This window comes from Camponotus vicinus, unplaced genomic scaffold (assembly GCF_025532165.1).
Source record: "Camponotus vicinus isolate PSW18456_S1 unplaced genomic scaffold, iyCamVici1.0 SCAF_8, whole genome shotgun sequence".
NCBI classification, from domain to species: domain Eukaryota; kingdom Metazoa; phylum Arthropoda; class Insecta; order Hymenoptera; family Formicidae; genus Camponotus; species Camponotus vicinus.
In genome coordinates, this window is record NW_028141980.1 from 3,947,127 (window position 1) to 3,962,726 (window position 15,600).

General features: G+C 36.1%; 2 protein-coding genes across 21 annotated transcripts in view; both read right to left on the reverse strand.

Moving 5' to 3' along the window:
- The window catches only part of LOC145976180 (uncharacterized), a 187,524-nt gene that overhangs the window by 87,359 nt on the left and 84,565 nt on the right, over positions 1 to 15,600 (reverse strand). The window lies entirely within an intron of this gene.
- LOC145976183 (uncharacterized) lies at positions 6,303 to 13,608 on the reverse strand. 2 transcript variants are annotated; one of them, XR_014440205.1, is made up of 3 exons: positions 13,361 to 13,608; positions 10,594 to 13,283; positions 6,303 to 10,522 (listed from the first exon to the last, which is right to left on the reverse strand). XR_014440205.1 is itself a non-coding variant. In XM_083107193.1 (2 exons), exons 1-2 carry the CDS (start codon positions 13,420 to 13,422, stop codon positions 12,707 to 12,709), a joined length of 639 nt encoding a protein of 212 aa, XP_082963319.1. In that variant the 5' UTR covers positions 13,423 to 13,608; the 3' UTR covers positions 6,304 to 12,706. The 2 variants fall into 2 exon arrangements, 1 of the variants encoding a protein (XP_082963319.1); XM_083107193.1 differs by having other exon boundaries at positions 6,304 to 13,283.

The window sequence follows — 15,600 nt, forward strand, 5'->3', positions numbered from 1 at the left end:
GGTACAGTATGTTCCGCCCCCTTGCGGGGGGCTCCACTTTCAGAAGATATAACCTAACCCAACCCGTGTTTGTGATTAGGGATACACTTCACTTTGCATAGAAAGTTACGAATCTATGTGAAATTATGTAACAATTGACTTTTCTGTAAATGTGTATAAAAGGTCAGACCTCGCCGATTTTATTGCTACTGAAATATGTTGTAGAAGAACTTTTTCTAGTAGTAATGAGTAACCTTTTCTAATAGAGTAATTCTACGCAAGAAATAAGTGGAGGATAACATTGGTTTAGAAGATCCAACAAATTGAAGTTTCACAATTTTAATGTTTTTTATCTCCGAAAATATTGATTTGAGAAAAAAAATTTTAGGCAAAAAATAAAGCCCCTGAAAAACCCTATAAAAAAGATTATATACATTTTTTTCATAAACCTACTATTTTAGCTGTTACATAAAAAAATAATAATTTTAAATACATTTAATACAATTTAAATTTATATAGAATTTAATACAATTTAAAAATATCACAAATTTATATGTACACACACGCGCGCGCGCAGGGGGTGCAAGGGGGGCCTTTGGCCCCCCCTCCCGCAACCACCCCACCGGTAGGCAAGGTAGACCTCGCTTTACAACTTACAGCATATATCCATTGTGATTGAACTCTTCGCAATGCGTCCCCTACCGCCGGGAAAGATGCGAGAAGGAAGCCGAAAGCCTCCTTGCACCCTCCCGTGTGTGTGTGTGTGTGTGTGTGTGTGTGTGTGCGTGTGTGTGCGCGCGCGCATCACATACGTTTCTGGCATTTATATAAGTATCTTTTGCAAAATATATAAAAAATTCAATTTGTTGTATCTTCTAAACCATCTCCCACTTATTTCTTGCATAGAATTACTCAGAAAACCCTCCTCTACAACATATTTAAGTAGCAATAAAATCGATGAGGTCTGACCTTTTATGCATATTTGCCGACTTTTCTTTCGATAAATGTATTAATAAACTTATGAAACTTCTTTTGTTTATATCTTTTTAATAAACAATGACCGCCGACTAAAACCTTCACAATATTACTCAGAGTGATGATCTTGATAACATATGTGAGAATTATTGAAATTGGAAGGTGGTCCGTATAAGTAAATAATACTCTATATAAAATATTATCTTAATATAATCTATATCATTTTAATTAGAAGTTTAATTATTAGAAAATTAGTCGTAGAAAAAGAGTCTATCTAACCCCTTCCTGCTTGTGACACAATGTAGGATGGAAAAGTTCAAATATGAACTCGAAAAGAAAAAGTTTTCACGAGTTTATTATGAGCATTTACCTCACTATTTAGAATAGAAGGACAGAATTGATTTCTTCGATTCCAGAAGACAAAAAGTAATAGTTATTATGATCTGTACAGAGGGAGAGGGAGTAGCAAGTCTAGTGTGGAAATGGAGAATTCTGAATTCTCTTTCAAATTCAGAATTCATAGTCAGATATAATATTTCCTCAATTTCATTACAAATTAAATGGAATAATAATCTCAAACATATCTACTACAGGAACTATCTACTACAGTTCCAATTTATAGACCAAGCTAAGACTACCATGATCAAATTCCATGCAGGAAAAAATATAACACACGACATCATATAATCCTTTGATTGTTATTTGATACAAAAATGTCTAATTGTCCAGTTTTGTACTAAAACTTGCTAATGAAATGAAGAGTTTTTAAAAACTTAGACATAAAGATTGAACTCAAAATAATAAATGTTTACTTTAAGTTACGCAGCACAGATACTTTTCATTTTGATATACAGGGTGTTTCATTTTAATTTCCCTAGGAAAATATTTCAGAAAATAATGAAAATTCGAAAAAATGTTTCAGACAAAAGTTATTTGACTCGAAGAGGGACATAAGATGGTGCCATTAGCTTGACCTTGAAGAGTCACCTGAAGGTCACGTGAAGGTCACCTCTAACTTTTTAAATGGGACATCCTATATACTTTTGCATATTCTTGTAGCTTGCCTCAAGAGCTTTCCAAAATACTATAATTAAATTAGTTTTCTTTAAGTACTTTCCAAATTATGAGGCTTGAAAGCGTTTCTTAATTTTACATAAACCGTAAAATATCTTGTAAAATATTCATTTTTCGATTATCTTACCTTAATACTTTTATGTACAAAATAATGAGAGAAATCAATTGGTGTAAAGAAAACACATAGTTATTTTTAAGAAAAAAAATGTAATTGTTAATTGCAAATTCCTTTTTTTTTTTCGAAACAATTGTGTTTTCTTTACAATAATTGATTCCTCTCATTATTTTGTACAGAAAAGTATTAAGGTAAGATAATCGAAAAATGAATATTTTACAAGATATTTTACGGTTTATATAAAATTAAGAAATTATTTCAAGCCTCATAACTCGAAAAGTACTGAATGAAGAAATACTTTATTATAGTGTTTTGGAAAACTCTCGAGATAAGCTACAAGAATATGTAAAAGCATATAGGGTGTCGCATTTAAAAAGTTGGAGGTGACCTTCACGTTACCTTCAGGTGACTCTTCAAAGTCAAACTAATGGCACCATCTTATGTCTCCCTCGAAACCATACAACTTTTGTTTAAAACATTTTTTCGTCTTTTAGATTTTACGAGATATTTCGATGGAAAAGTTAAAATGGAACATCCTGTATATACAGGGTGAGCTATTTTAATTAACGCACGCAATTATTTCGGAAACAAAGCATTTTAGAAAAAAATGTTTCAGGCAAAAGTTGTTTGGTTTCGAGGGGGCCATAAGACGGTACCATTGGTTTGACCTTGAAGAGTCATTTGAAGGTCACGTGAAGGTCACTTCAATTTTTTTAAACGGAACACCCTATATATTTTTGCACACTCTTGTAGCTTATCTCGAGAGCTTTCCAAAACACTATAATTAAGTACCTTTTCGTTAAGTACTTTTTGAGTTATGAGGTTTGAAATAATTTCTTAATTTTACATAAACCGTAAAATATCTTGTAAAATATTCATTTTTCGATTATCTTACCTTAATACTTTTACGTACAAAATAATGAGAGGAATCAATTGGTGTAAAAAAATTAGTATTAGCGCCTCTAGCGCTGCCAAACATAAACGTGTAGCATTACGCGCTAGTACTAACCTGACCTGCTTGTCGTCGGTCGTCGCGTCTCGCGCTTTGCATCGAGTATCGCGTTCTGTTAACGCGTTTCTTTAATTGAGTGTGTAATTAATAATTAAATGCGTTAACCGTTTATTAAATTCGTACCGTAACCGTTGGTAAATTCCTCCTTTTACCGTTCAATCGTGAGTGATTAAGTGCGCGAGTAAATTTGTAAAAGTGTTGAAAGTGATGAAAGAAAGAATTTCGCTTATTTGACGATGTGTCAGACTGCGTGTTGAAGAAACGACGTCTCGTCGACGACGATTATTATCGTGCAACACACTGGGCACTGCTATTTATCAGCAGGATGAAGAATCTCATTATTAAGGTAAGAATAAGTGAGTGAGTGAGTGAGTGAAAGAGTGAGAGAGAAAGAGGGAGAGAGAAAGAGAGAGAATACGGTGCATGTGTGGATACGCGTGCATAAATACACCACACACACACACACACACTGATTGTTACACTCATCGTGTGCAGCAATCAGCTGATCGCGTCGAGCGCTCCACATGATCGCCTGTATCGGACGATGAGTTGCGCCGTCCCTGTCTACCTCTTGTACTCGTTCCGTAATTCGCAAACTATTTTATTTAATAATTTAAAAACTAAGCCTCGTAGACAATTTTGGTAAAGGGAAAATCGTCTTAGAATAGACTCGACAATTTATTTTTTTAAAGACAAACGTTTGTTCTGGATCACCCTTTATATATATATATATATATATATATATATATATATATGTATATATATATATATACAGTTATGTGCAATATAATAGCACCACACAGAAATATTTCAAATATTTTTTGAATTTACCACTTTTTCAATATGTACAGCGCCATCTCTATACTAAATAAGTACTAGAAGTACATTAAACTAAAAGCAGTAGAGTTCGGTTAGTTTCGTTGAATTTTGAATACTTGTCGTTGGTGTAAAAAACGAAAAAGCACTATGTTCACTGTGCAAAAAAATAGCACAACATAGTTCTTGTGCAGTAAATTGCAGAATTTTTTGGTCAGATTTAATTATTTGAAATTTGTAAACTGGCATGGATAAGAGTTATTATTATTTGAAAAAGAATATAAGTTATTAGTATTATTTGTAGAGACAAAATGGGGAGACAGCGCCACTGTACAAATGAAGAAAGACAATTTATTCTAAAATTGCGCCGAGATGGAAAATCATATAAATTTATTAGAGAAACTTTATCGTGTTCAAATGAAATGATAAGAAATGCAATAATATGGAAACCAAAAGCAGAAACTAGGGGCAGAAAGAGTAAAACTTCGCAGAAAATGGACCGACGAATAGTCAATATGGTCAAAAAAGATCCTTTTATTTCATCCTTTAAGATCAAACAGAATCTAAATTTGGATATTGATGCTTCAAATGTTCGAAGGCGGTTAGTGAAAAATAAGCTATTTGCTCGCACTCCCAGAAAAGTTCCTTTTGTTAACAAAAAAGAATGTGCAAAAAAGATTAAAATTTGCACGGGATCATATTGATTGGCCAGTGGAAAAGTAGCGTAACATACTATGGAGTGATGAGACTAAAGTGATTATTAAAGGATTTCCTGGTATTCGTCAGTTTGTTCGAAGATCATAAAAGTCAGAATTTAATCCTAGATATACAGCCAAGACAGTTAAACATGGTGGAAGAAACAAAAATTTGGGGTTCCTTTTCGTGTTATGGAACTGGTCCAATTTATCGCATTGAAAAGACAATGAATCCTGATTTGTATGTTCACATATTGAACACGACCATGTTACTTTACGCAAAATCAGAGATGCTACTGAAATGGGTATTTCAACAAGATAACGACCCGAAGCACACCTCGCGCAAAGCAAAATAATGGTTTCAGGACAAAAAAATTGATGTCTTCGAGTGGTCAGCACAGTCTCCCGACCTCAACCCTATTGAAAATTTGTGGGGTGATGTTAAGAAAGCAGTTTTTGATGCGAAGTCAACAAACGCCGATCAAATGTAGGATGTAATCCAGAAATGTTGGGATTTCCATTTCTGTTGAATGGTGTCAAAAGATAGTGGACTCCACGCCAAGAAGGTGTAGTGCTGTTATTGAAAATCGTGGCAGTAACACGAAATATTAATATTATAAGTGTTCCAAAGTCATTAAAATAAATACTGTTTTTTATATACATAGTTTATGTAAAAGTGCTATTATTTTGCACATCAAATAAATGAAAAATTCCATTTTTTCATTGTTATCTTTTTGTAATAATGAGATATTATATTTTATATTTCTATTAATTGTATATTTAATAAATAAAATAAAGTAATTTTCAGTTGATTAATTTTGTTAAAATTTAGAATTTTCATTTTTTCAGCCGGTTCTATTATTTTGCAAATAACTATACACACGTCCTAGACCACACGTACACCCCTTTTCTTTCAAAAACTAAGCATTTTAGAGGAAAATGTTTCAGACAAAAGTTGTTTGGTTTCGAGGGGGCCATAAGATGGTATCATTGGTTTGACCTTGAAGAGTCATTTGAAGGTCACTTCAATTTTTTTAAATGGAATACCCTATATATTTTTGCACACTCTTGTAGCTCATCTCGAGAGCTTTCCAAAACACTATAATTAAGTTAGTTTTCATTAAGTACTTTCCGAGTTATGAGGCTTGAAATAATTTCTTAATTTTACGTAAATCATAAAATATCTTGTAAAATATTCATTTTTCGATTATCTTACCTTAATACTTTTATGTACAAAATAATGAGAGGAATCAATTGGTGTAAAGAAAACACATAGTTGTTTCGAAGAAAAAATATGTAATTTGTAATTAACAATTACATATTTTTTTTTTAAAATAACTGTGTTTCTTTTACACCAATTGATTCCTCTTATTATTTTGTACATAAAAGTATTAAGGTAAGATAATCGAAAAATGAATATTTTACAAGATATTTTATGATTTACGTAAAATTAAGAAATTATTTCAAGCCTCATAACTCGGAAAGTACTTAATGAGAACTAACTTAATTATAGTGTTTTGGAAAGCTCTCGAGATGAGCTACAAGAATGTGCAAAAATATATAGAGTATTCCATTTAAAAAAATTGAAGTAACCTTCACGTGACCTTCAAATGACTCTTGAAGGTCAAACCAATGGTACCATCTTATGGCCCCCTCGAAACCAAACAACTTTTGTCTGAAACATTTTTCTCTAAAATGCTTAGTTTTTGAAAGAAAAGGGGTGTACGTGTGGTCTAGGACACCCTGTATATACAGTGTTTCCGGTATCTCGGAACAAAATAAAATCATAAGTAGATCTCACTGAATTGAACTAAAAAATTCTATATCATTTTGCAAAAAATCACGTAAAATTTCGAGATATTAATTAAAAAAGATCGACCAATGCGCGTAACTAGAAGCGCGCGGCGAGAAAGGCCTACTACTGTAACTTGATATTAAGCGCGCGGGGAAGCGGCGAGTGAAGCGCTCTCCAAAACATGATGGCGATATGCGGCGCTTCAACATTACGTTGAGTAATTCCGGCCCAGCGCTTTGCTGCGCGCCTAGTATCGAGTTATAGTAGGGCGGCCTTTCTCGCCGCGTGCTTTCACGCACGCGAATTGGCCGATCTTTGGTAATTGTTTAGAGGAGCTACCTCGGATAACCTTGACCTTGACATATATTGTCAAAGTGATGACCCTGAGTAACATTCAAAAGGTTTTAGTCGGTGCTCGTTGTTTATTTAAAAGTTATAAACAAAAGAAGTTTTATAAATAGAACATATTTTTCGGATACTATTGTTACGTCCGCTGGACTCCACGATTCTTTTCTTTCTTCGAAACGATATCGTGAAAGAAAGAAACCAAGGATCGGCTTGCATTTGAAACGCAAAGCAATCCTTCTTAAAAATAATGATAGCGTATAAAGAACGCAACCTAACCCGCGCATATAACTGACATTTGAACCAAACAAATCTAATACTGAGAATGGCCAGTCGAGATAGCGTTAACGAAACTACTCTAAATAAATTCGTTAACGAAACTACTCTAAATAAATTCGTGAATTATGAGATGAAAAGTTGTTATAAGAGATTTCAACCGCCCCGTATCTATTAGTATGGCTTTATGTTCGAAGCCGCTCTATCTAAAAAATTTTTAAAATAAAGATCTGCTGGTCCTCGGGAAGATTGTAAAAATCTAAACATATAAGAATATTCTTAAAATTGATAGTGCACGTGCGCTCGTTCGACAGGCCACCCTCAAGCGTTCTCCGAATCGTTAAATCATCAAGAACGATAAGTTAATCAACTTACTTCCACTCTCTATTGGATGGAGCTAAGTCTCGAGTCAAAGGGCTTAACCAATTAAAATCTTAAGAAACGCCTCTTCTTCCAAAATTCGGCCTCCTTGTCCTTAAGAAGGGAGTAATTGAAATTATTTCATTTGTTCAAAAAGATTCCTACCATCCAGTAAGGAGGAGGAGCAATAACTTTAAAAAATGCAAGCGCAAAGCGCGACGCACGGTGCAGTTGACAGTACAGTTCACAGTTCCTTACGCAATTTATTCAGCATTCATTCATTCATTCTATTAGTCACAGTCGAGATTCACATTTTTGAGAATTCAATCTTAATTTGATTCAAATTATATAGCCTCGGGGATCCTTTTTCTTGCGTTATGCAATTGAGTTATTAATCTGTTTATATCACAGCGAAAATGATTTTGTTAACATTTAATTGTGCATCGTGTGTAAGTGGATATTTATTAAAAATTTTCTAATGAACATCTCCATTACCCAGCTCTTCATGTTATAAAGCTCCGACCTCAGCCATTGCAATTTTATCAACGCACTCATTTTTGTGATGCCAACGAGTAGTGAGTAAAATGGAGTAAATTTTATTTTCTCCCTTTCCTATATCTTACTATCTCACAATTTAAAATCTATGTCTGACAAATAATTCTAAACGGTTTAATAACCATTAAATTTTTACTAATTACTATCAATCAATCAATCCTTGTCTCATCCCTCCTCCAGTCTCATTCCTTGTTCTTCCTAATTCGCCTTAAATCTCCGAAAGGCGGTTCGCGAATAATCCTTCGTTCGCCTAGAATCTCCGAAAGGCGGTTCGCGAATAATCCTTTGTTCGCCTAGAATCTCCGAAAGACGGTTTGCGAATAATTCTTCGTTCACCTAGAATCTCTGAAAGGCGGTTCGCGAATAATTCCCAGTTCGCTTTGAATCTCCGAAAGGTGATTCGCGATTACTCCTTAATTCTTATTTCCCTTTAGTTGCTTTTTCTGATTTATTTAGCGAGAATTTGTATTGTTTTCTATCTTTATATCGTTTCAGCCTTTCTTTATATATATTTAACTCTCCACTTCTATTTTTCCTTTACTCCCTTTCATTTTCTTTTAATTTCCCATCTTTATATTATTATTTTTTTTTTCTTTATATTATTTCTTTTGTATTATCACTACTTTTTGGAGAAACCGTTGGAATAGATGAATAATTTTTGAACAGACTTGGCGAATCTCTTATCTTAATTTTATTACTGTATTTTAATTTAGACCTGTGTTTCGGCGAATTTAGAAAATTTTAATTCTAATTATAACATATGCGCAAGCGACGAATTCTATACTTCCTTTAATGAGTAAGCGTTATTCATATTTTTATTACACATTCACTTTTTATTTTTGTCTTATTTCTTATATTATATTAATTATATATATTGTAATAACCAGTCAGAACCTATTTTATATAATTCTTAACGTAAATTCCTCCTTGTACATTCTGACTGATAACCTCCGAACCACCGTAACACCCGCGGGGATATATACATACATATAGACACCCACTCACACATAGTTATAAGCGCTATTATATATTTTTCACTCTTTCTTTATCTTTTTAAATAATATATCGTATTTTTAATTTAATGTATAATATTTAATTATTTAACCTCCTCTCTCCCTGAATACCGAGATCGCACTAGGTCCTGTCCCGCGTAAAAAGGATTAAGTTCCTTTACCGAAAAGGGACCACCGACCGAATAGGTCTAGAAACACAGCGTTAAAGGGACCTTCGATCGCTGACCTATGTCAGGCCCTTCACATTCGCTCGATCCGATCCATACACACGCCCGAATAAAGCGTGTCTGGTTAAGTAAGTTACGTTCTTCCATACGGCCCATCCAATTCAGGGTCTGGACGTAACACTATGTATGTACATATACAGGGTGTCCGTCCTATTATGCGTCCAAAAAAAACATGAGTAGATCTCATTAAATCGAACTAAAAAGTCATATACCATTTTGAAATGCACCACGTAAAATTCGAGATATTAATTAAAAAAGATCGGTCATCAATGCGCGTGGCTAGACGCGCGCAGCAGCGAAGGCGACCTCACTGTAACATAATGTCAGCGCGGTGATTGGGGAGAGGAGGAGTGATGAGTGTGTAGGCGCGCGGTGAAGCGGCGAATGGGAAGGGAGGAGTGGACGGTGGACGGACTCTCCAAAACATGAAGGCGGCGCGCGCTTTTAGCCACGTGCATTGGCCGATCTTTTTTAATTAATATCTCGAATTTTATATATAAGGGAGTTCTATCCCAGATCCTCTCAGGGGGGATGAGACGCGAGGGAATTCGACGCGCGGGAGGAGTGACGTCACGCGCGGGGAAGGGGGAACCGCGGCGCGCGGGAGTGACGTCACGTGTGGGGAGGGGGAACCGGTAGACGAGGGGTCCGCGAGGTAGAGAAGATTCGCGAGGGCCCGTGATGCGGCCGCGTGGGAAAAGGATGGCGCGATGCGTGTGAGAAGGACAGTACGAAGGTGAGAGAAGGACAGCGCGAGGTACAGCGTCAGCGTGGGACAAGGATAGTGCAAAAGTGCGAGAAGGATGACGCAAGACGATGCATAGGACGACGCAAAGGTAAGAGAGGGATAGCGCGAGGTAAGTGTAGCGTTGGAAAAGGACGATGCATAGGTTTGTGAGAAGGATAACGCGATTAAACCGTATGGCGTAAGAGAGAGAGAGAGAGATATCGCGAGACTTAGGCGTAAGTGAGAGAGATAGCGCAAGGAAGAGGGGCGTAAATAATTGTACATTTTTTTTCTCTTCGAATACAAAATATAAGTTTATTTAAAAACGTGTATGAGTTTTACATATTGGGTGTGTGTGTGTGTGTGTGCTTAATATTAAAAAATTATATAAAATATGATAATATAAAAATATAAAAATATAAAAATATAAAAAATTGAAAACAAAATTAAAAGTTTTATTCCGTTATAGGGATGCGATTAGCTCCAAAATTTACACCTTGATGTACATTCTGATCTACACTCTGATCTACATTCTGATTTCTCGTCTCTCCTGAAATTCTGCAAAAATCATCAAAAATAATTACTTAAATATTTTTAATTAATTTTACAATTATATTACCAAAAATTACCTGTGTGTCCTCTCCCTGCTGCTTCTCCTCTTTATTTACATACTTTTTATATGTAATTTCGGGTGGACATTTACATTTACGAGATACACATTGTGTACACGCACCGGCAAGAATGGTGTCCCGGTATGCTTGTGTGACGCTCACTGACGTCATACTCACACAAGCGAAGCGCGCATGTACGTGGGCCGGGCAGCGAGAGAGAAAATGGGGGTAGAGTAGTAGGGAGCATTCTGATGTTGCGTCCTTCGGGCACGGCAGAAGAGCGAGAGAGAAAGCACTATAAGACGTAATACCGAATTAGAGGTATCCGACAGCCGTCTCTCTCGCTCGACGTTCGAACGAGAGAGTGCGAGTGAGACAGCTATATACCGCGGGACACCGCGCTGTTTGTATACGTGTCTCGTGTGCTCTAGTATCGATATATATACTTTTCTTTTCTTTCTTTAAGAAATGCGGCTTAATCGCGTGCACTAAAAGTCGGCATTCATTCTATTAAATTAAATAATAATTAAATTATATAAAAAGATAAAATTTAATGAAGAATAAATTCTTGCCTACGTGCTCGCTTAGCGTGTGTTTGTATAACGTTGGCCATCCACACATACATACCGGGACACCATTCTTGCCGGTACGTGTACAATATCGTGTTACGTGTAATAATAACTTATGATGATTATCCGCAATCAATTTTCTAAAATCATCATATTTAATATTATGATCAAAATCATCCCAGAGTATCAAGTCTATGTACGTTGGATTTATACCCGTTGAGATACGTATATTTATACATGGCGTGTATTCGCAATCATTGATACACTTATCCCAACTGTAATCGACACCTTGATATCTACAAACATTGTTCTCATATTTAAATATTTGATTACAATATTGTCCAGTATGGCGTCTGATACATTAGTACATCCAAACATTTTCTGAGTCTATGAATCGAGTAATTTTACGTTCGCTACCGAAATGAGAGTCTTCATCGATTGAGACATGCGTTTTCCGAATTTCACAAAAGTTTCCCGTTGTACATGATCGGACCATTCTGTATAACCATTTTCATACATAGTAACTTCGGCTTGTTTGACGAAACGTTGCTTATGCATACCTCGTATGCCTAATTCTCGATCGCACACATATTGTGTTATCGACATCTGTTTAGTGTTCGATTTTTCCGCACTATTAGTCATCTCGGAGAAGGGTGATTATGCGCCTCCATTCCTCTATACATTTCCAGATCCATTGTTGTGATATTATTTAATATATTATAGTAACACATATGTATTAATAAAATTGTCTTTTAATTAATTAATCTAAATTAAGATATTATTTTTATTCAATACTTTTAATTGTTCATATATTACAATCACATTCACACATCCAAGTTTTTTATACCTTTAAATGTTTATATATGATTAACAATTTAATTTGTGCAAACGGGCACATGTCGCACAGCAATATTTGATGTAGAGAGTTTCTACATTCTTTACAGTACAATCCAAAGATCAAAGCGTAACTTGTGGTTTCATGTTCTCGCATAGTACGAATACGAGAAAATAAGTCCGATATTTGTAGAAAACAACATGTGCAAAACTTTACATTGCCTTCAGCGTGATAATAAAAGTATATACAACACATTTTTTTCACAATGTTTATGGTGTTAATTTCAGCACGGTCTAAATCTCGTTGAGTTATTTCTGCAAAATTTTCACTACAATCGCTGTCGTAATCTGAATCTCCTGAGAGTATGCAATCCTCTTCGGATGATTCGTCCTGATTATTGTCCACTCTCATTAAATTATCATCTTCGATCATAATAACGTCTGCATCTTCGATCATAATAACGTCTTCATCTTCAGCCATTGTGCACTCATTAAGAACGTGGACGATACTATAATGCTGCAGACTTCTCTTCATTATATATCTTTTAATATCTCTTGTCTCCTTCTAACTAGAGCATCACGTCTCATCCACCTCAGCATTTCTCTACATCTTCGGCAGAGTACGTTGAGAACAAGAAGATTAAAATTTGCCGATTATGCATTACGATGTTCTTATTCAAATGGAAGCAAAAAAAGTTAAAACCGTGGATGGAATAAAAATTATTTATTTATTTATTGCACGCATCGTAAAGAATATCATTTACAGCGCATATTAATAATTCACAATCAATTAATGATTCGCTGTTAAAGACATCACTCTTGCGTATCGTTCTTACAACATCGCATACAGTAGTAATATTGTTACGTTGTAAAACAGTTACAAACTGTTTAAATTTTTCATTTACAAGATAGGTATTCTCACATAACCAATTGTGCATATGATCGATACAATTTTTAAAATTAAATAGATATAATAATGTTGGTGGTTTCATGTACAAAGAATTTTCGCATAATGTGAGTTTCACAATTTTCGATTGATGCATAACAAGCACTTCGATCGTTAGATCTCCAATCCTTAATGGGGGAGCAGTCGATTGTAGAAATCGTTCAATGTCTGCACGTTTTGGCATTAACAAATTCCACGTTGAAATAGGCAATACTATTTGATTGCCACGATTGTCACCGAGAACCAATTCCACATACGATATAGCTCCAACGTTTATTCCAATGTCCAAATATTTATACGACGTCGGGGTTAGAGCGTATCTTCTTCCAAGTATGCGAGCCGCACGACGAGGCTGAATGCTATAAAAATATAAATAATTAGACCGCAATATTAAAAAATTAATAAAAAAGAAATTTTTTAAATAATCGAAACTTACGTGTTACATTTTTGCTTCTTACACGCAACATCACTCTCTTCGATCGGAACGTAAAAATTCATGTTGTTTTCTTCAGCAATGAACCTTTCACACGTGCAACCGACGCAATACTGATCGTATTAGAATTATTATTAATTCAAATAGTATCGCAAATTGCAATGTGGAGGGGATTATTGCTGATGCGATATTTTCATTTCCTCTAATTTTTGAAGCACCGATTCACGGCTGCTATTCAAGATTATCTTACTCTGAGGTGTAAGATTTAGCTGAATGTACGTCTGCTATTCGGGATGATCTAATCCTCCCAGGCGTGAGATTTAGCTGAGTGCAATAAAAAATTTCCAAGATATACGCGTCAAAACGTGAAATTATCTAGGTTAAAAGGCAATCCGATATACGGCTGCTATTCGAGTAATCTTACTCTGAGGTGTAAAATTTAGCTGAATGTACGTCTACTATTTGGGATGATTTAACCCCCAGGCGTGAGATTTAGCTGAGTGGAATAAAAATTTCCAAGATATACGTGACAAAACGTAAAATTATCAAGGTTAAAAGGCAATCCGATATTCGGATAATCATACTCTCAAGTGTAAGATTTAACTGAATGTACTAAAAAATGCAACATACCCATAGATATTCCATGACAAAATGTGAGACAAATGCGATGCATGAAACAGTATATAAATCATAATAAAGAGGCACACTCTATCAGTATATTTGCCAGAGTAACAGCAGTCACTTTGTAAAAAAATGGCGGAGCAAGATTTGTATGAGCACTTAGTGAATTCGGTGGAAAATTACATTGCGTGGGAGCAACGATGGGACGAGTTTATCGAGTCACTGGAAGAGCAAAGTCGGCTTAAACGACCGCAATTATCGATCGGAACTCGAGTCACTGATTGCCCGAATCGCGCGCCTCGATGATTTAAAAAATTCACTACGTGGACGTTTCGTACACGCGGGTGCTGGATGTAGCACGCATCAAAATGGACTTGTGTGGCGCGAGATTGATACGGCGTTCGAGAGTCATATATTGACTGGCGCGGTAATAAACTATAATCACATCGAACCTTGCCAATTTCTCAAGGACGCCAAAGACATTGTGCTCGAGCAAGTGCAAGACGTTATGAAAAAACACTATAATGTGAAAGTGAACACTATATTGAACGGTGAGTTTGTGGCCGGAGACAAACGCGCGAATAAAAGTATCAATACGAGAAATTATAAACTCTTTCGCACGTCTGATTTACGCAAGTAGTACGAACAGCGCGTTATCGAGCCCACCCTAGCATCGCTCGAAGAGTTTCAGGAACACGACAGCGGGTGGGCACTGTCGCGAATATTAAATTTGACTGTAAATATAAATAAGTATAATCCTATGCGCGCGGGATGTCATATCAAATTGCCGCGGGAGATTATGATGAAGAGAGCAGTGATTAACGCGCAATCAAAAGACAATGCGTGTTTCGCGTGGGCAGTGGTCGCCGCTCTATATCCCGCCGAAAGAAAGCCGGAACGGGAATCATCGTACTCGCATTACGCGATAGTGCTGAATCTCCGGGACATTGAGTTTCCAGTGACTGTGAATCAGATTAAAAGATTTGAACTTGCCAACGACGTTTCCATAAATGTGTACAGCATTGAAAACGAGGGCATTGTTCCAATACGTCTTACGGAGCAGAAGCGGGATAAGCACCAATCGTGCGGTGTCCAATCGTGCGGTGTCTAATCGTGCGGTGTCCAATCGTGCAGAGTGCGTGTCCAATCGTACAGTGTCCAATCGTTCAGTGTCCAATCGTGCAGTGTCCAATCGTTCAGTGTTCAATCGTGCAGTGTCCAATCGTTCCGTGTCCAATATTACGTGTCCAATCGTTCAATGTCCAATCGTTACGTGTCCAAACGGGATGCGCCCGTCTCGCCTACTGCGTCGAGTCAGATGTTGCATATCTTAGCATTTTCTTTATTTCGTCTATCATTATTTACAGCGCCTGCACGTTTGTTTCGAGCGCGATTGTTTTTTGCTCGATTTCTTCCTGTCGATCTTTCAAAAGTTTTTCCACGCATCGTTTGTTCACGGCATCGGTATCAGTTCCCGGTTACGCTACGCGTTGAATCTTACGCAATCTTGCGTCAAAATTATTGGCAGTCAGACACAGAGCATTATCGCGTATATAATTTCTCAATAATCTATTCTATTGATAGTACGAATTATTCAACGTTCCGAGCGATAAACCAAATTT